The following is a 22,637-nucleotide window of genomic DNA, read 5'->3' as shown; positions in this document are numbered from 1 at the left end:
TAAGATAATTAGATACGATATTGTTACTGTATTGAAGAAGGGAACTGATTCATTTGCTTTTCTACACTTATTGACTGAATTAAATGATATTATTTATATCTTGTTATAAAATGTTATATATTTCTAATCAGATATTTATATTTCTTTAAACATCATAGTGCAGTTGTATTGTAATGCAGATTGTATGCGTTTAATATTTTAAATTGTCACTTTTTAATTTATGGCGTATTTTACCAAAGTTGTTGATAAATTGTAATTTCTTATAACATCTATATATTTTATAATAATTTGCCTAAAAAATAATATAGGCAAATGTGCTCCAGTTATTCATGTATTTATTTTTTTAAATATTAAATTCTAGACATTTATTTTTAATCCCTAAATCTTTCTGAAGTAGGTTTATTTTTTTTAGTTTGCCATAAATGTGTTATTTTATTAATTCCCCATTTTTGGGAGTGAAAATTGTAGAAATAACTGGTCAAGTTATCCCAACATTTTGATATTTTATTATGGTATTTTTGTCTTTTCACATTTGGTCTTCCCTAATGCTTATGCTTTGAATAAGCAAAAAGTATTACACATTTCAGTCGAATAAAAAAACACGTATCAGTAATTTTTTCTTGTAATTTATTAGTTTGAAATTAAATTAAATTCGCAACAGTTTAAAATCTAATTCACAAAAGTTATTTCCAGTGTATTTCAAGTGCATTTTTCAAATATATAATTCAAATATCCAAGCGCCATCATATATGCAAAATTCCAATGTCCTTTTAATATATTTAAATAACATATTTCAAGTATATTTATGGAATGTTAGAAATAGTACAAGCATTTTGAAACCAAAAAAATTGTAAACTTCAAAGTTCTGACACTTCCAAAGACAAATAACGAAAGTACCATGGTAAAAGATACCTTTTACATTGTATCTTCATAGCAGAAAATGTCCTGCAGTATCCAAAATGGACATCTGACTTATATTTTCCCCCCTCCAAATCACAGAACACCAACATCCACAAATGCAAATACACCGTGAGATCACAATATCTTATACATAGAAAAATTGTACAGTAGAATTTTGTTTAGTTGGTAAAAGGTGTTGACCATAATACTGATGAGACAATCCAAATATAAATAAAGGTAATGAAATCATTTAATAGATTTCAAAAATGTCCTCTGCAAACAGTAAAGTGATGAGAGCAATACAAGTGTTGCAATCCAGTTTTTGCAATCAGTGGGCTGATGAGGGTAATCAATGTGAGTATTAAATAGGAAGTAATCCAAATCTTGGATATAAACCTGAATTCTATTTGTATCCAATGCAATCGCTCCCGTTTACGCACGGACAACATAAAGAACAATACATTGATTTATAAATGTATTTCCATCTCCTGTTGGGTTTATTGAATGTAATAAAAAAAAGTCAGAGTAATGAATGTTGTATCCAATGTGAGCTCTTCTCTTGTGTATTAGAGAATAGGAGTTTGTCAGATAAAGTCCCCGGCTAAAGCTTCTCCAGGCTCTTGGGGTTGGTGAGGATCTCCCGTGCCAACCTCCACGTCTGCTTGGCCGCGTTCTCCAGGGCGGAGTGGGGTTTGCCCTGGAAAAGGTCCAGGTTGGGCAAGAAGTAGTGCGGGCACCTGCGGCACTGCAGGCAAGAGATGAGCTGCAACAAGATGCCATTCAGCCGGTCGCCCAGACACGACTCGTCCCAGTCCGACTCCCTCGGGTGCTTCTCGCACTCGTAGGACACCAGAGTCTTCATGTGGTAGTTGTTGAGCGGCTGCCCGGGCAGCTCCAGGTGCCGGTCCCGCAGGGTTTTGAGCACGGACAGACACTTCTTCCTGCAGCCCCCCAGCTGCAGCCTGTTCTCGGCCTCGGCAAACTGCAGCACCCAGGCGTCGCTCTCTGCAGAGCTCTGCTTGCCGGCCAGGGTATGGCACTCCTTAGACAGCAGATTGAAACCCTCGGCCTTGACCTCTGCCACCCGGTTAGGTCCGGGCCAGGGGATGTGCGGCAGGGGCCAGTGCGCTGCGCTCCGCGGCCAGATGCCGGTGCACTTAAAGGCCGGGGTGATCTGCACCACATAACGGTCCCTAATACGCAGCTTCACCTCACTGGTGTCCGCCACCATCTTCACCACATCCCGGTAGCTGCACTTGTCCACGGCCTGTGCCACTAGTGTCTGAAAGCGGGAGCGGATTTTTCGAGCTGAGAGGTAACCGGAGGCCGTTATGAACTCCACCCAGAGGGACATACTTCGCTTTCTGCCATCGCTCAGCTTCAGCACCGCGCAGCCGGGCAGCGAACCGTCATCCACGAAGTTGAAAACCCCCATTTGGTTGAGGTAGAGGACCACCTCGAACTCGGTAGGCGAGATGACCTCCAGGCCCTCGTACCGGTTGTCCATCTCATTAAGGGAGCTGATAAAGCGTGGCTCCTGCACCTCCACCTCCTTCAGCACATCCGACACCACCTTGCACACCTCCCGGATGGTCTTGGCAATGGCCGCCTTCCTGGCCTGGCACTTCTCGTTGTAGTACTTGTTCAGGTGATAAACCAGCTTGGCCTGGGCCGCGATCATGTTGGGGCAGAGATCCGGGTTGTACACCGGAGTCTCACAGTAAACCGAGGGATCCAAGGCGGCTGCTGGAGATGGAGCCAACTTTAGGGAGAAAGGGGCTGAGAGTGATGCTACTGGTACCCTGGGTGTCTGATCACTGTGGCCCTGCAGCTGTCAAGAAGTTGGGAGCAGCATGTGACAATGACAGGGGCCACCCCCTCCTCCCAGAGCAAGAAGTGCAGATAAGGGCGGGCAGGGGCACCAGCTCATACACACAGTTTGCTCCTCTCTATGTCTGTGGCCCCGTACACTGAGGGCTGCTGCTGATGCTGTGTACACTAACCTCATGGGGGAATTATAAAGGGAGGGCCAGGCGGGCGCCCAATCGCCATCAGGCTAATCCCCGCCTCCGGTTTGCAGCCACCTCCTGCACAGTGAAGAGGAGAACCACCGGCCACTGACATAGCACCGGGCTCAGTCAAGTGCATGACCTTATGTCACGTGTCTAGTAACCCTTTGTGTGCTGACTGGGATAGGCGTCTGCTGCCCTGGCACCTAATAGCACCCACAAGGCAATCTTATATATTCTAGTGTTAATAGGGAATAAGTGTATGTAAGGGCACACTTATTTGTAATGGAGAAATAGCACTTTATATATTGCCGATTTTTATGTGGTTTTGCAATGATGTTTTACTCTTAGATAGATAGATAAATAGACAGATAGAGAAACAGTGTGTGAATGAATATATATATATATATATATATATATGTAAAGAGAGAGATAGAGATGGATATAGATTTGTGTGTATGGATAGAAAGATTATAGATACTGTGTTAGTGTGTATATATATATATATATATATATAGAGAGATAGATATAAAGACACATCGATATATAGATAGGAGCTCCTCCTGCTAGCTTTTTAACCAGTGAAGTATATGTAACCGGATTATGTTGTGTGATTTATTCTAAAGGATTTGATGTGTCAATTAAATGTGCAGTTTAAAGTAACAATTTAATGCAATGCGAGAGTGCTCGGTGGATGCAATGAGTTTCAGTTTTAGGCTCATCTGATATATAATATCTGGCATCCTCCTTATATGTTTTCATTTCCGACAGCTCAGGGAAAGCTGTGAAGGCTGCAGATCTCAGAGTGACAGCTTTTGTTGTGTGCTGGTGCTAGATCAGGTATTTAGTGTAAACTCTAAGTGGCTGTTGTGTGACTGCTTGTGATACAGGGATGACCAGGGCATAATATATCACATGAGCCATGGTCACCTTATTAGCTGACGGCTGTGCTGCTATATGTGGCACCAGCTAGCAGACCTGTCATGGTTTCATTGGCACATTTATAGGATGTATTCATGGTCATTACACGGTTAATATGCACATGTAATATAGGATGTATTCATGGTCATTACATGGTTAATATGCACATTTATTTATAGGATGTATTCATGGTCATTACATGGTTAATATGCACATTTATTTATAGGATGTATTCATGGTCATTACACGGTTAATATGCACATTTATTTATAGGATGTATTCATGGTCATTACATGGTTAATATGCACATTTATTTATAGGATGTATTCATGGTCATTACATGGTTAATATGCACATTTATTTATAGGATGTATTCATGGTCATTACACGGTTAATATGCACATTTATTTATAGGATGTATTAATGGTCATTACATGGTTAATATGCACATTTATTTATAGGATGTATTCCTGGTCATTACATGGTTAATATGCACATTTATTTATAGGATGTATTCCTGGTCATTACATGGTTAATATGCACATTTATTTATAGGATGTATTCATGGTCATTACACGGTTAATATGCACATTTATTTATAGGATGTATTCATGGTCATTACACGGTTAATATGCACATTTATTTATAGGATGTATTCCTGGTCATTACATGGTTAATATGCACATTTATTTATAGGATGTATTCCTGGTCATTACACGGTTAATATGCACATTTGTAGTTCCTTCGCACTGTCCAGAGAAGGCTGTGAAATTAAGGGTTCATTTCACATTAACTATTTGAAGCCCTCAAGGAAATTGGAGAAAATATCTACATTTGTAAAATAATTTATTAACATTAATATAAAACAATTCATTTTAGTTTTCGTATTAATAAAATGTTTAATTGCAGTTAACGTTTTCATTGTATTTATTTGTGCAATTTAGTAAATCGCAATGTCAAATATTAGCGATATTTAATTCGCGTTGATAGTATTTATTAGATCGCGGTTTCCTTATAAATAACTGAATGAATGGATAGACAGACAGACATAGACAGACTTTCCATACAATAAATCGTGTCTATATACATTTAGCCTAAGCAACAGTCTGTAGTATTTGATGTGGTCTAAATTAGTGTAAACTTCCTCTCTTGCGTTTTTTTTATTATTAGTATTAGTATTATTATTATTAGTAGTAGTAGTAGTAGTATTAGTATTATTATTATTAGTAGTAGCATTATTATTAGTATTATTATTATTATTAGTAGTAGTAGTATTATTATTAGTAGTAGTTTTCTTCCCCAGACTGCGGTTGCTTTAGACATAAAGGCTTCAGTTTTTTGCTGACTCTGTGCATTAGAGGCGATAAAGACCCCTGAGTGCACCTGTAAGGCACTGTCTGCGCGTCCCCGAGTAATAACTGTTAATTGTAATCATGGGCTAATACACAGAAATGATGGTACTTAATATTGTACACGGGTAGCAACAGAGCTGGAGCAGTGGACCCACAAATCACAGGTTTAACACTTTAGATGCCAGATAAGGATTTAATCTCCTCTGTACCCAGCTCTGGGTATCACAACACGCATCACCTAAGGAGTTTGCCCATTTAATGCCCGCTCCTTGTTGCAGCTGACCCACTTCATGTGCTATTTATCAAATATAGTTGTTCTTATTCTCTGAATCAGCTTCCTTTATATTTATTACCCGAGGCAGCTAGTTCAGACCCGATGTATTTAATATTCTTACTGTTTGTGGGCACGAGAAAATGCTGTCTATCTCTCTGTATATCTATCTATCTATCTATCTATCTATCTGTATATCTATTTTATCTATCTACATGTCTATCTATATATCTTTCTATCTTTATCTGTTTATTCTCTATCTTATCTTATCTTTTTTTCTAAAATACTTCTCAGTTGTTAATTATTTTAAACCATGTTAGAATATTTATATTACAACATATTTAGCTAATACTATTTATTCTACAAAATATGCAACAAATACATTTATTTATATGGTACTAAAAGTTACACTTACATTTTTGTAGTTGTGTCTTTAAGGTTTACAAACTATTGAATCTACATAGTGTTTAATAATATAGTCATAGTATTAAAGGTTCTACAATGTTATTTTTCATTGCACACCTACACAGACTATAATGCAGAAGGAGGCGGCTGATTACTATTTTGGGATTACTAGGAAGCTAATATTGTTGTTTCCCAGGTGTGAGTATTTTGTGCCAGATTGTTCATTTAATTTCAGCCCCTTTATTTAATATCTTCTGAATACACAGGAGAGAAAGTAAATATGTGCCATGGAAGTAATTCACTCCTTGGATATTTCAGGTTACTCACAAATATCCAATATCTACAGAAAAATATACACTTTCCTTCTGCAAATTACATCTGTGTCTCTATTTCAAAAGTACCAGTGAAAATATATAAATAATTTTCCACTTTATATGTCTTTATAATTTCAATATTTTACTGACAAATAACACCTTAATTCTGTTTTTATTATTTTCCTTTCTTGCTTTGCTTTTTATTTATTGTTACTATTTGTTTTGCACTTATATGAATACTTTGTATACAAATAAATTAACATTGTGCAAAAGCATACATATTATATTTTGCTTTTTTTAATATTATTAATCTAATATTAAGAATAATTTTATAATGAAACATTTTGTAACCATATGAATTGTAAGGCTTCTTATACTTTGTAAAATTTGCCCTTGCGAAAAGTTGCTGCAAAATTTGAAATCTGCAATTTCAATGCCTGGAGCCAATTTTGCTCCGTTGCCTGGCAACTCCCCCATTACAGCTCCACAAATGTCATATGAAGTCATTTTATGAAATAGAAAACAAACGAGAGGAAAGAGCTCAGGAGCCGGTTTATAAAGATATATATAAATATACATATATATATATATATATATATATATATATATATATATATATATATATATATATATATATATATATATATATATATATATATATATCGACAAATTAAATAGTAGATGACGTAATAAAAATACAATATTGTAAAAAGCCACTGGACTGTATGTCATGGTATAACTTTAAAAATTATATTATAAAAAGACAATTTAATTTTATTAAATGTTCAGGCATATCATCTTTTGTCTGCCAGTCTATTCCCTGTACTAAATTACCCAAAATATGAATATATATATGTGTGTGTGAATATTGTTATATTGAGTATATGTAAAAAAGTAAAAAAAAATAATGCGCAATGAATAAGGTTAAGCATAAAAATGTTAGCAAAGACCATGGATGTGAGAGTATTTATTCTAGAAGAGAGTAACTCCACTGAGTGGCTACAAAAGGAAACAATTTTCAGAAATGAGGGGACAAAGGTCAATTTCACCAGACTGGAAAACAATGAAAAAAACAACTTAGTGCTCAGCAGCTCCACAGTGCTGGGACAATTCATTGTAATGTGCAAGTACAAGGCCTGTGTTAGATACAGATAACGGGAACACATTCATAATGAATCACTTTTTTGATGGCCTCAAACAATTACTAACTTATTAACTATTACAAAACTTACTAACCCTACCCTGTATAATTAGTGTATGGTGGGATTCATAGGTTTTTTTTTAATTTATTTACGTTTGTTATAATGTTAATTAATTTACTAGCTAGAGTAATGTAAGTTTCTTTGTAAAAGTTTTTTTCCTTCTGCACAGATACAATTTGTAGATATTGTACGCACGACTGTGTTTACAAACATTGTTTGATAATGTTGAAGGATTTGTTCTATTTTAAACATTAGTTTCAGCATGACAAGGATATTTACAAAAAGTGTCAAATGTTATTAATTTACCAATTCTATATGCACTTAAAAATGTGATGCATAATGAAAATATAAAAACAATGTAGCATAATAATTAGTATAATCTCAAAGCTTGACTTTGAACTAGTAAATGTATCATTACTTTTAATGTACCCCTAAACATTTTTGTTATTCCTACATCATACAGTTTTAACCAAATCTCTATATCTGTATGTCTGTCTATCTATCCGTCTGTCTATATATTTTAGTAATTAACATATCATCTATCTATAATCTGTCTCTATCTCTCTATCATCTATATCTATCATCTATCTATCTATCTATTTTTTTGCACAACTCCTTTTTTGCACGTTTTCCCCAGTGTATGCATCTGCCAGTTTACTATTTGCCACAGGCATCTGTAGACCTTCTGGGGTTCAGTATAGCAGACAAAAGCCATATGTGTTTAAATAATAATAATAATAATAAAAAAAATCTATTTTTATTCCATTTGCGTTTTTAGCTGGATGGCTAATTTTGTTTTGCCTCCAGACACCAGTATAGCAAAACTAAAACTAATTAATTGCCCCTATTCTGGAGGCATTTTTATTTCTCCCTTGCAATATGGAATGCTTGTCAGCTTCCTGATAAATGAGTGTCTTCATTTACATAGATTTCACATTAACACAAAATTAGTTTTATTTTAGTAAAAACTAGTTTACATAATAACCGAAATCGGTATGTTACACTAGTGTTTAAATTAAGATTAATGAGAAATACTTTTTTTTATTTTTTTATTCGAAACTACATTATTACAATTAAACACTAATAAAAGCAGAGGTGTTAAAATTAGATTAGGAATTTTTAATTATAGATTTGAATGTAGTATATATTATATATGAAATTAATTACAGAACACATTTTCTATCAAAGTCTTAAATGATCCAAAACGTATTGGTCGTTAGTAAATTGAGCATTAGAAATCCGAGCAGTGCTCACTTTGGTATAAGAATGACAATAAAACAAAGCACTAATCTGTTGAATATATTGGTTTGGTTCGTGTTTTAAGATGGAATTCTTCTTGTAATGTTAAGGTGGCACTTGGCTCTCAGATCTCTAAAGAATTACTGTTGCTCTACGTTTTGCTTAGCTGATAATTGTGATCATGTTATAAGAGATAATGTGGGCAATATTGCAAAAAATAGCAGAGATTTAGATGCACAAAACCGTTTATTTGCTAGTTTTTAGAAGATAGGACACAGTGGGTGCCAGCTGTCACTGCAACTAATGATGACAAATGCCTCTATGGATGCAGATTGCAGGCTGTGGGCTTCTCTCATACTCTGCCAGATCACTGCCCTTCACATAGTAATTTAACCTTTTAATTCCTGTGTCACCATGAAATTATTAACTTGGAAAAGTGTGGATGTCATCAATTTCCAGGTGCGCATTGAATTGAATAAACATTTTGCAAGAGCTGTTTCTCGTGTAACCGGCATTGCTATATTTATTTCCTCTTCTCTGAATTGTGATTTTTAATTATTATTAATATTAAATTCAAAAATATGTTCTGATATTCTCACAAACCTGCATGTAAAACACAAGACACACAATTGACCGATTTGGAAAATTAAATCAAATAAGCGAATCAATAGTTTAATCCACAGATTATTATTTTTGAATTATTGTTTTTAACATATATTGTGGCAAACTCTCTTTAACAACCGATGCTGAATAACCAAAGGGCACGCCCTGTTTTATCTCTGTATTTTTATGTCTGTATTCATTGATCTGAGCACTTAGAAATGAGGGACCTTCCCTATTTTGTTGTTAAATAGCCAGCAATCCAAGTTCAGAGTCACAAAAGCTCCTCTTTTCATGTTTTGCCTTTGCCCCATCTGTGTCATCTGGTGGTTTATGCATTAGGAGGTGTTGCCACATGAATCCAAATGAACCAGGCAGTTGTTTTATGGACTCTCTCTGTGGGTGGAGGAGTTTATAACTTGTCCATTCTTTTGTGTGTCACTCCCAATTGACATGTGTACATTCTGCTCAGCATACTTTGTGGGTAATATTTACTAATGAACTTGGAACACAGCTTGTTCACATAGCAATTTGATTTTTTTTTTTCACCAGTTAGATTACTGACGTTTTTTTAAAACTTAGAGCTGTTTTATATGGTGCTTGCCAATGAGTTCCTATCACTTGGTGCAGTCCCCAGTAAGCCAGTGTTAATCTTTTTATTATCAATTATCTTAATTCCAACTTACACTTTCTGAATAATAATAATAATAATAATAATATAGCAGATTGTTTCCCAGTTGGAATAGTATATTGCAAAATGGTAAATTCTAGGCTTTTCAGCAGAAATATAAAGAACCATGAATCTTTTAGTGATTAATAAAGAACGTTTATAAATAGTAAAAATCAATTTGCTTGGAGCAGCTTTATATAAATAGTGCATGAAAAATTCTTAAAATAGCTGAATATTGGTAGAATGTGTGTCATGCTGCAAGACACAAATTTGTCACGTGCTTGCAATTCACAAATTGCAGATTTGTCTGGTAGCAATGCCTTGTGGTTATTATTTGCTAGCACACTCTAATAACAGTTTGCAAGTCTGTTTAGCTCTTCTGTCTACTCCTAAAACATTCCTCGGTAATAATTTACAGCTGCCTAGATTTTAAAGCAACATTTCAATACGTGCAAATTATGTCACTTTATAATACTGGAGCAACTAGAACGTTATAAATGCAATTAAATGGCAGACAATTGCATTTGTTAATATTAAATACGAATAAACCTTAGTAGCTTTATTAATGTAACAAAACAATGTATATGAAGACTAAATCGTGTGATTTTAATTGATGTAGAGGCTGTTTGGAAGAGAAAAAAAAGCAGAAACAAAAAACCCCACAACATCTGGTTTGTTCTCTTAATACAAATACCCTACAGTAAGTACATCCTACACAGCACCAGCAATTAGTGGAGGTTAAAGCTTGTTCCATTCTATGTATTTTAAGGCATTTAGTGTTTCCCATTATGCCTTATTATTTAGGATTTCTGTGCATGTGTATAACAATACATTGTAGCCCACTGCATCGAGATGGTTTAGTTTTCAGGGTCCTATAAAGGCATCTTTTACATGCTAGAGCTTTATAAAATATACCCCCCCCCCAAAAAAAAAAAAAAAAAAAGGCAAAAATACTACTAGTACAAGTTTTCACTGTTTTAGTGTTAACATTTTTCTCTTTAAGTACATCTGAAGCATCGCTAGATATCCTCAGAATACTGTAGCTGCTCAGAGTGTCAGTGGGGCTTATATCATGTCACTAACAAATTGAGTCATTATCAGATGATACAAACACCTTAGGCTATCTGAGCTAGTGATGTGTTTAAAATGCTGGTGCACCGTGCATACTTAAATACACGTTTAAAACAGCTATAGCCTTTACTAGAAGCATTTTTGATAATACCTGCATATTACAAAATGCTTCTATTTAAAACTTAACTATCTCCACATAGATTCCAATTTTGTCTGGAATGTCCTTTTAAGGATCAAACCACAGTAGATGCTGCTGTTTTTGTTAGAAACAATGCTGCAAGATACCTAACAAACACAGAAGAGGAGAATGTACTCAGTACCAAATGTGGTACCCTCTGTTGTGTTTTTGTTTCATAAACAGTGAGTGTGTGCTGTTATATACTGTAGTACACAAATATGGGCAGATGGAAAATGTGCAACAAAGTAATAGTGTTTTGTATTTAGCTATCTGTAGCTTTAATGCAACATTGTTTCACTTTTGTCTTTTTGTGCATTAATGTATCATTTATTCCTCTTTCCATTTATATAGTGTTTTGTCTATATGACCCTTTTTATTTGATTATATTTGGTCACATCTATGTATTTTTTTTCACTTTATAATAGTTATTTGTAGAACACCTTTTCCTAATTGCTTAAACAGATATAGATGCATATCATTTAAATATATTTTTTATATTTATTTGCCTTTCTCCAAAAAGTGATTAAAATAACATTCAGAGCTCAATGTTGGAATTAAAGGGAAGTTTACTCAAACTGTTTCTCTACTTTGTTCCCAATGGTCCACTTTACCTGCTGGAGTGTATTAAATTGTTTACAAGTATCTCATTTACCCTTATATTGGCATTTGAAATAGTTGATTTAGCCTGTGGTATCCCCACCAATTCCGAGATTTGTTGTTCTTAGGTCCAAGCTATAACTATAATAATTACACTCCCAGTGGGTTATAGAAGATAAAAGGTAATACAATTTTTATTTCCCATTGTTCTCTCCAAGTATTGGTCTTTGGTTTACGGACAGATATAAGATAAAGAAGCAGGTATATGTACACAATGTGATAAAGTACTGAGATCTAAATATGCCTACAAGCTCAACTCATTTTATTAGGTTGTGACTTCAAAACACAAAATCAGCTCTATCATATACACAAATAAACCTTAAAATGCAAATTTTCATACATTTTATACTCTGCAGTTGGTAAAAAAAGTAATTGGAAACAAATTAAAGGAAAAACTATTTTACAGTATACTTTCCCTTTAAATCCTCCGAGTTTGTTACTTTATCAGCTCATTTATAACTTTGCTGAACTGTTCCCAGTAGTTGAAAAAACACCTAGGTTACAGTATTGCATCACTGATAACTTCATGGACGCTAAAACTTTATTATTTAATAACTAATACATTATCTTTCTATCTATTTGTCTATCATGCTTAGCACACACAGTACACAAGGGCTGGGATCTAGCATTCATTGGTATATTTTAGCTAATCCAATTCTCCAATCTTTAAAGGGATCTTCTTAAACAAAAATGTTATGCTTTGAAATTGTTAGCACATGTAATGCATGCATTACCAACCCTTGCTTACTGTGTTTAATCCCCGCAAATGGGCTGAACACATAATGCCCATTTTTGGAGCTCTACATCTGGACATGTCTTGTGATTGGCAGCTAAGGTGTGACTCCCTGTCCTTATTGGTTTACTGGTTGTGTAGTGTAACTTTACCTAAGTGATTAAAGTGAATGTAAAGTTTCATCAAGTAGTGCCTGGTTTGTAAAAAATACTATTAAAAACAGGGGCACTTTCATTGATGAAACTTTACGTTGCACCATATTTATAGAAATACCTCTTCGTCATGAAAGCCGCTCCAGCGCTTCGCCAGCCCATCGCAAGTCTCTTCCAAAGTCAGAAATTATGATTCCAGCCTTCCTCCAATCATGGCGTTGCTTTAGGCAATGCTTCCCCAGGGGGGAAGCCGTGATTGGAGGATGCCGGAATCGTCATTGTTGACATAGGAAGAGGCTTGCGATGTGCTGGCGAAGCGCTGGATCAACTTACAAGACGAAGAGGTATTTCTACAAATATGGTGCAATGCAAAGTTTTATCAATGAAAGTTCCCCTGTTTTTAATAGTATTTTTAAAAACCGGGCACTACTTGATGAAACTTTACATTCACTTTAATGCCTTTTGTGGGGTTTGAGACACATACTAAGCCAGGGTCAGTAATGCAAAAATTTCACATGGATTTAGAGCATGCAACTTATGCATTAGTATGCCCCTTTACAGTGTCTGTTCCTGGATTTAAATAGAAATATTACAGTAAAAGAAGCTTTACTATAAATACATTTACTATGTGTTGTTGACATTACATTTCAAACAGATACAAATTATAAATATTAAAAGAATACTAAAGTCAAAATTAAACTTTCATGATTCAGATAAGGCACACAATTTTAAACAACTTTCACATTCACTTTCATTATCTAAGTGTGCACATTTTATTATTTGCTCACTTTCCTCCTACTGAGCATGTGCAAGAATTCACAGAATATATGTATATGCATTTTGTGATTGGCCGATGGCTGTCACATAATGTAATGGGAGGAAAAATAGAACTAATTTGTCAAAAAGAAATCTGCTACTCATTTGAAATTCAAACTAAGGGGCTGATTATATAAAGCTCTCTGGGTTGGTGAGATTCTATAAGAATGCTCGCCATCCCTTCTACTTCCCTGGTAGAATAGGGTGCCTTGCTAAAGGGGCATATAATGCATTTTTGTATGAGAAGATGCATACATTACAAAAGTACACAATAACATTTGTAATTTAAAAATCATACAAAATGAATAATTGAACTATTCACATAAAAATATGTGGGGGATATTTGTATTGTTAAGGTGCATCAAAAAATGTAACATAAATCATCACCAAAAATCGTATTTTATAAAAAATGTAAAATTTGTATGTAAGATGCACAGGAATAAATCATATTAAATATGCACAGTGTAAATCCTAATTTAAGTACACTGAATGTGCAAATCAAAAAACATAGAAATTTGTACATAGAAGTACAAAATACAAAGCATAATTGTTGTTATTGCAAAAAATGGGCTGAACATGGGAACTCTAGGGGTGTATATGAAATTGTTTCTCTAATCCAGGATAATTCTGTAAAGATTGTTGCACTGCAGATCTCACTGTTTTTTTCTCACCAGTTAGAAGGTTGCAAGCTTTTCTCAAAACACTCAAAGGGGTAGATTTATTGAATCTTGAGCGGGCATGATTCTCTAAGCAAATCATGTCTGCTCGACATCGCTAAATGCGGACAGCATACACTGTCTGCATTTATCATTGCACAAGCATTTCTAGCTAAATGCTTGTGAAATGCTGCCCCCTTGCTCACTAGCAGCCAATCAGTTGCTAGCAGGGGCTGTTCATTATCCAGAGAGGTTAAGAAGCAGCAATCTTATGACTGCTGCTTCTTAACTTCCATTTCAGGCAACCCTGAAACAATGGGCCTCTGAAGCAGCCTTCGCATAAATGGAGCCCAAAATACTTAATAGAAAAACACATGCATACGAAAAAAAAGCGATTGTAAGATGCTGTACGCAGAAAGCAGCATAATGTGGTTTATATTGGCTGCATGATTTAATTTTGAAAGTGCCCCCCCCCGTGCTCCTTGCTAACTTTGCTCTATGGAGCGGTGTCCCTTTCCAGCGAGGTCCATTACTTTATATAGGAGCCCTCTCACTTCTCTCAGGGACTGCCCCCCTTTTTTACAGTAACTCCACCATGGCAGCCCCTGTTAGGGTCAGAGTGAAAAACCACATCTGATCTGGCGAGGTTTAGAGAATCAACCCCTTGGTGGTGTTGCATTTTCTTTTTATTATGCATTTACTGATTATGCTGCCTACTGAGTGTGAATTTCATAAGAATCAGGGAGTTTTTCAGAGAAAACAAACCCTATACCTCTGTCAATCTAGACATCAGAGAAGACAACATGCCCTCAATCTAGACATCAGAGAAGACAACATGCCCTCAATCTAGACATCAGAGAAGACAACATGCCCTCAATGTAGACATCAGAGAAGACAACATGCCCTCAATCTAGACATCAGAGAAGACAACATGCCCTCAATCTAGTCATCAGAGAAGACAACATGCCCTCAATCTAGTCATCAGAGAAGACAACATGCCCTCAATCTAGACATCAGAGAAGACAACATGCCCTCAATCTAGACATCAGAGAAGACAACATGCCCTCAATGTAGACATCAGAGAAGACAACATGCCCTCAATCTAGACATCAGAGAAGACAACACCCCCCCCCAAAAAAAAAATAATAATTTAAAAATAATCTAAGTGAAACACAAATAGGAACAATATAATAGAGTACAAGATTTTGCATAGTGATCTTTAAAATGTGGCCATAACCCTAGCTTCAATGTTGCCTAGGGTTATTGTTAGCCCCTTGGTTACCAGAGAGGACTGCATGTTGCTTTCGCTTTCCTGCTACCAATGGGTTAAAAATAACCTATATTGAATATTTTATTAGCAGCATCACTCATTCACTTAGTCACCTAAAATGTCTATAAACAAATGACATCAAAATGTTATCTCAGTCGTTGTGATTAAAACTGTAATAAGAAAAAAATGGCCCAGACTGTAAAGCAGCAAACAATAATGGTTAACCCATGGGTTGTCAGATAAGGCTGCAATAAGTTTCCACACTTCTAGGGTTTGATTCTACTAAAAACGGCAACCAAATCTACACCAATACAGTAAATGGCCTGTAAAACTGCTTGTTTCTTTGTCTCTTACGTGACTGTTTTTCTTTGCAATATATTACTAACACACACATGCGTAACTGAGTAGTTGCTTTATCAGTTTTTTTGTGTAACAATGTTAAAATGTTCAACGACAACAAAAAATTGAAGTCACAAACAAATAAGGTTTCCCCAACACTGGTGTAAAAAGACTGCCAGGCTCTATGTGCATATCATCAAATCTATTTACCTGGTTGAAATTCAAATGACTCCGCTTTATTGACAGTGCTTTGGCAGCTTTTTCTAAAGTGTCTAAGCTCAAAAAGGACTACAAGAGTGAATGAATGCCAGTGTTGACACCACCTAACAAGAAGGGATTATGTGTTTACAGAAGAAGTAATATGATAGGTCAAGTACAAGAGCACTTCACAAGAGCACTTCAGCACATAATGAGTGAGTGACTGGAGAGTGCAAGGCTGCCACTCTCTGCCTTCATTGCTGTGCTGATAATTCTCTTCTCCAAAGCCCTCTTGATCATGCTCAGCTGCTCAGCTCTCAAATGGTGAATAATAGAAAGAGGCTTTTCTATCTCATTTTTCTTGCTAATTTACACATTCAGGCATTTTTTTGTTTGCTCTTCTTATTTGCAATTCTCTTTTGTCAAGGTACAGTGCTTTTTTAGCCTCAGGCTAATAAACTAATTTGTGACTCTATAATTACAGTGTGTTTTACACCAGTCTGCTTTCATGAGCACCACTTCTGATCTATATAGTCTTTAATGCTGTTATTAGTTAGGGATGAGGAACACCTTTTTTTTCTGTGCTTAAAAAATAAGTTACCAATTTGAAAATATGTATGTTTGTGCGTGTGTGTATGTATATATATATATGTATGTTTGTGTGTGTGTATATGTATGTTTGTGTGTGTATATGTATGTTTGTGCGTGTGTGTATATGTATGTTTGTGCATGTGTGTATATGTATGTTTGTGCATGTGTGTATATGTATGTTTTTGCATGTGTGTATATGTATGTTTTTGCATGTGTGTATATATATATATGTATGTTTGTGTATATGTATGTTTGTGTGTATATGTATGTATGTTTGTGTGTGTGTGTATATGTATGTTTGTGTATATGTATGTTTGTGCGTTTGTGTATATGTATGTTTGTGCATGTGTGTACAGTATATGTATATTTGTGCGTGTGTGTATATGTATGTTTGTGCATGTGTGTACAGTATATGTATATTTGTGCGTGTGTGTATATGTATGTTTGTGCATGTGTGTACAGTATATGTATATTTGTGCGTGTGTATATATGTATGTTTGTGCGTGTGTGTATATGTATGTTTGTGTATATGTATGTTTATATGTATGTTTGTGCGTGTGTATATGTATGTTTGTGCGTGTGTGTATATGTATGTTTGTGTGTGTATATATATATATACACACACACATATATGTATACATACACATATATATATATATATATATATATATATATATATATATATACACATGCATGTTTTCAAATTGGTGACATCAAAGAGGACAACCATCCCAAAGATGACAAATACTATAACTCTGAACTGTCGATTCAAATAACTTTATTCTTTAATGTTTTAGGGAAAGATACTTCCATCTGAGGAAGATGAAGTGTCTTTCCCTAAATGTCACTGAATAAAGTTTAAACTGAGAGAGTGCAGTTATAGTATTTGTGCTTATCTATCTGTCTATCTTATAAACAGTGGATCATTAATAACCACTAGAATATTTCCATTTTTTTAAAATGCACAGTTATTCCAATAATAAAGCCTTTGAGTAGTTATGATTTATTTGATGGAACTTAGATTTCATTGGATCCTATAGTTTTAATTTGTTTTTTACTATTATTCTATGTCAATATTTACTAAACAGTTGCTTTTTTTTTGTATAGACTTTGAGAACGTAATCCATTTTCAAAATATGATTTAAATTAATGTAAATTATTTTGGATGGACAAGGAATTTAAAGTCAGTTATATGTATACATTGTGTTTTTTTCAAAAATGTGTTGCATTTTGCAATTCTCTCCTTTGCTGTGGCCAATTAGGGACAGCTATAAATGACTTCCAGCACTGATAAATAACTTTGTAGAATGTTGCAGGGTTCTGTATCCAGTAGGATACATTCCAGTCTCTGCAATCAGTGGAAGAAAAACAGTTATTTATGGTAAATTACAAGAAAAGCAGGCAAATCAAGTACAATGAACATTTTTTTTAATATCCATTATTAATTTTTTATGAACAATTACACTTTGCATTTAATGTTCTTTATGCTTTTTCCCATTCACTATGTATTTAATCACTTCTGTCATTACCTCTGAAAAAGAGCCCCTTGAAGACTTTGAAGCCTTACAAAATTGAATAACCTTTTCTTATTGTGTGTCAGTATACTAAGGCTTGAATACATTATTATTATTATTTTATTTCAGCTTTGGTTATGAGGAAATTTGTTAATTTATGACATAAATCAGATTTTTTTAATTACATAACCAAATGCACAACATATATGTGTTCTTTAAATGTAGTATAAATCCCTTGGCTTTCAGATAGGACTGTAAATTATTGTACCACAGTAAATTGCAACAGCTATTTCTTATATTATTCTTTGATGATATCTTGAGATTCGTTGTCATTATCTTTCTCCTCAGGTCTTCAGTAGCTTTGACTTTGTTGATACATACTTGGACTGTGGATATGCTTTTATAGAAGCCTTAGGAGCAGTAGGGTAATCACTTTTGTGTCCTGGTCTTATGTCTCTATATATAACCATTACTGGACCATGGACTGGCATAATATAGTAGCTCTACTCGCCCCCCCACACACACACACACACGCTTCCCCCACTGTCCTGTAGGAATGTTGTCAGAAAAATATCAGCATTCAAAATAACATCATCAAAATGTTATGGCACTGGAATAGTATTGCTGCTTTAGTGTCATTGTCTGCGTTCCACATCCATTGTCCCCCTGGCTAATGCAGTAATCAGTCCCTGCTGCTTGGAATGATGGTGACATTTACTACTACTAGTACCAATACACTTCCATCTCAACGTGACCTATCTTACCTGTTAAAACATGATGATCTGCACAATGTCTGCAATAAATACAGTATTTAAAGGGGCACTAACTAAACACTAAACAGTGGTAGTTATGATGTAGTCAAAATATAGATTAGCCTGAGAATATTATGAGAGGTCCCTTTTTTAAAAAAATAAATAAATTTAGTTGTTTAAATATAGTAAAGAGTGCGTGCTTTGTTGTAACTAAATTATCCTATGTTAGCACGTGAGTTCTTATCTAAAACTACCCTAATGAAGCCGATTAGTGGAAATTAGTATTGAACTAAAAGTATTGAACTTAAAAGTAACATTGTCAGAGGGTTTATTGTCCCTTTAATTCGGTTTCAAGATGGATGACAGTAAATAATGTAAAAAAAAGTTTTTATACCACATTGGTAACTGGTATGTTGGATTGGATAATCCAGTATTCATGATGCACTGCATGTGTGTTCTATTATTGCAATAAATGTTGGTAAATGCAGAAAGTGAAGTCAGTAAGATGGTTGGTTGTATTAGAAGGGCAGAAAAACAAATAGTTATTTATACACATGAATATAAAATGGTACATAGTCTACAAAATAGAAATTACAAGTAAAAGGCATCATGATTTTTACATGTATAGCTTTATAGGAAAGACAGAAGAGGCGACATGATAGCAACATTTAACTATATTAAAGAGCCTGTAAATACAGTAGATTTGCATAATCAAAAAAATGCATGATAAAAAGACAATGCTATATCACTTAGGCCCTGATATTCAAAGCATCGACAGGCATTCGAAAAAACTGCCCTACTGGCCTCGTCGGCTTTTCAGTCCGACGGTCTGGTCGAGATATTCAAAGAAAATGTGCGTATCCAAGTAATGCTGGGTAAGTGGCAATGTCTCTCCCAAAGAAGTTAGTGGGAGCGTGACATCACCCGCATCGCCGTTATTGCTGCAGCCGGGGCTGGCCTATTTGAAGGGCGCTCACTCAAAGTAAATTTAGTTTCTGTGTAGACACACTCCCAATATTGCCATGGGGATCTAAATTTAATTTACATCTACACTAACTACCTCAGGCTATGTAATCTCGACACCTATGTCACACCTAACTTTCATCCCCTGTTAACTGATGATACACACGCAAGTTAGCGTAGTTGCAATATTGGTTATTGCGCCCACACCACTTGTAATCTAGCCCCTTTATTGAGATTTTTTATAATATTAAAGGGGCATTACTGTTTTAAAAATGTATGCATTTTAATATATTCACTACAATTTGAATGTAGTCTGCTAGTATAGTTGTTAAACAGTGTCTTACTTTTGATTTTGAAGATTGAAGTGCACACACAACTATTTTACATTTAATGTTCCTTAAAGGATAGGAAAGTCAAAATTAAACTTCCATGATTCAGATAGAGCGTGTAATATTAAGACTCTTTTAAATTCACTTCTATTTCTAAATGTGCTTTGTTCTCTTGGTATCTCTTGTTAAAAAAGAATACACACATATCCTACACTAGTGGGAGCTAGCTGCTGATTGGTACACATTTTTCCTTCTGATTGGCTAACTAGACGTGTTCATTTAGCTACCAGTAGTGCAATACTGTTCCTTCAGCAAAGGATAACAAGAGAACGAAGCAAATTTGATAATAGAAGTAAATCGGAAAGTTGTTTAAAATATTTTCTTTGTAATAAACTTTTGGGGTTTCCCATCCCTTTAAAAATGTTACTTTTAAATGCATGCATGATAGTAGTATGTATGCTATATTTGACTTGCTACTATGATGAACAAATATATGTATATGTATAATCCAGTATTCATGATGCACTGGCATGTGTGTTCTATTATTGCAATAAATGTTGGTAAAATGCAGAAAGTGAAGTCAGTAAGATGGTTGGTTGTATTAGAAGGGCAGGAAAACAAATAGTTATTTATACACATGAATATAAAATGGTACATAGTCTACAAAATGGAAATTACAAGTAAAAGGCATCATGATTTTTACATGTATAGCTTTATAGGAAAGACAGAAGAGAGGCGACATGATAGCAACATTTAACTATATTAAAGAACCTGTAAATACAGTCGATTTGCATAATCAAAAAAAAAAATGCATGCTAAAAAGATAATGCTATATCACTTAGGCCCTGATATTCAAAGCATCGACAGGCATTCGAGAAACTGCCCTACTGGCCTTGTCGGCTTTTCAGTCCGACAGTCTGTCGAGATATTCAAGGAAAATGTGCGTATCCAAGTAATGCTGGTAAGCGGCAATGTGTCTCCCAAAGAAGTTAGTAGGAGGCCTGACATCATCACCCGCATCGCCGATATTGCTGCAGCCGGGGCTGGCCTATTTGAATAATATTGGCAAATTTGATAATAGAAGTAAATCGGAAAGTTGTTTAAAATATGTTCTTTGTAATAAACTTTTGGGGTTTCCCATCCCTTTAAAAATGTTACTTTTAAATGCATGCATGATAGTAGTATGTATGCTATGTTTGACTTGCTACTATGATGAACAAATATATGTCATGGAAAACACTGGGAAAGCTTTATTAAGCTACAATTGTAGCTCTTGAGGCCTTTGAGGGGTAAAAAGCCTGCAACCTCAAATTTAAAAGGACAGTCAACACCAGAATTTTGTTATTTAAAAGAAAGATAATCCCTTTATTACCCCATTCCCCAGTTTTGCATAACCAACACTGTTATAGAAATATACTTTTTATACCTCTGTGAATTTCCTTGTATCTAAGCCTCTGCAAACTGCCCCCTTATTTCAGTTCTTTTGACAGGCTTTGCATTTTATGCCAATCAGTGCTCACTCCAGGGTAACTTCACGTGCCATCGAGCTCTAATGTTATCTATATGAAACACAGAAACTAATGCCTCTAGTGGTCAAAATGCATTCAGATTAGAGGCAGTCTTTAAGGTCTAAGAAATTAGCATATGAACCCTCCTAGGAATTAGCTTTCAACTAAGAATATGAAGAGAACAAAGCAAAATTTGTGGTAAAAGGTAAATTGGAAAGTTGTTTAAAATTACATTCCCTATTTAAATCATGGAAAGTTTTTTTTGGACTTGACTGTCCCTTTAAGAAGCCCAAAACTGCTTCTTTATTTTCTTAGCTATCTACACAGAGGTACATAGATAAAACCACTCTGACACTCGTTTGTGTGGGGGTCATTTACACATCCTCGCTCTCCCAATATTGGGTGTGACAATAGTGGGCATTGCATAAGAGAGCTTCCTCGTGAATGTTAAAATTTTGCTACGTGATTGCTCGCTTCGCAAGTAGCGATTATAAGGGACCGGGTTCTCTTTTTGAGGCTTTTCCCGTCTGCAATCTAGATACATTTTCCTTACGGTGTAGCCATCAACAATAAATGCTGTAGTATCTACAAAATGTTGTGCTAATAATATTAATTTTGGTCATTTTAAAATTCTAACTTTTACTAATAAGTGGATCATATGAAGGAAAAAAAAAACTTTTTTTTTTTTGCATTTACGTTAAAGTGCAGCCACAAAAACTGAAGCGGGGATGCTCCTCCTTGTACTGACAAATAGCTGTTATCTACCAAGTGATGTGTCTAGATGGATGAAGGCCACAGCAGGCTAGCAGCAACAATTATTAGCTTTCTTTTGGGTTGTTGTCTTGTAGAATTAGCTCCTTCGTATGTTGTTTGCTGCTTACAGGCATTTAGCCAGAATTAATAGGAAGGAAATTTTATGTGCATACTTTTTTTTTTTCTATTTCATTCTGCAATCCTTTCTCACCGGTCATCAGCTCAAAATATATACAGTTAGAAACCTCTTGAGCATTCATTATTTTTGATGAGA

The 22,637-nt window shown here is 35.0% G+C and overlaps 2 protein-coding genes across 2 annotated transcripts in view; one reads left to right on the top strand and one right to left on the bottom strand.

Annotated features, from left to right (window-relative positions):
* The window catches only part of NBEA (neurobeachin), a 1,472,531-nt gene that overhangs the window by 1,161,340 nt on the left and 288,554 nt on the right, over nucleotides 1-22,637 (top strand). The window lies entirely within an intron of this gene.
* MAB21L1 (mab-21 like 1) lies at nucleotides 610-2,818 on the bottom strand. Its single transcript, XM_053708446.1, has one exon. It carries the CDS (start codon nucleotides 2,579-2,581, stop codon nucleotides 1,502-1,504), a length of 1,080 nt encoding a protein of 359 aa, XP_053564421.1. The 5' UTR covers nucleotides 2,582-2,818; the 3' UTR covers nucleotides 610-1,501.

Source organism: Bombina bombina, chromosome 3 (genome assembly GCF_027579735.1).
Source record: "Bombina bombina isolate aBomBom1 chromosome 3, aBomBom1.pri, whole genome shotgun sequence".
NCBI lineage: Eukaryota > Metazoa > Chordata > Amphibia > Anura > Bombinatoridae > Bombina > Bombina bombina.
Note: the sequence above shows the minus strand (reverse complement) of the source record. Positions and strands in the feature narration are given on the sequence as shown.

What these genes read in the sequence shown, in the direction of transcription:
- MAB21L1 (XM_053708446.1), bottom strand. Translation starts at nt 2,581, where the DNA reads ATGATCGCGGCCCAGGCCAAGCTGGTTTATCACCTGAACAAGTACTAC.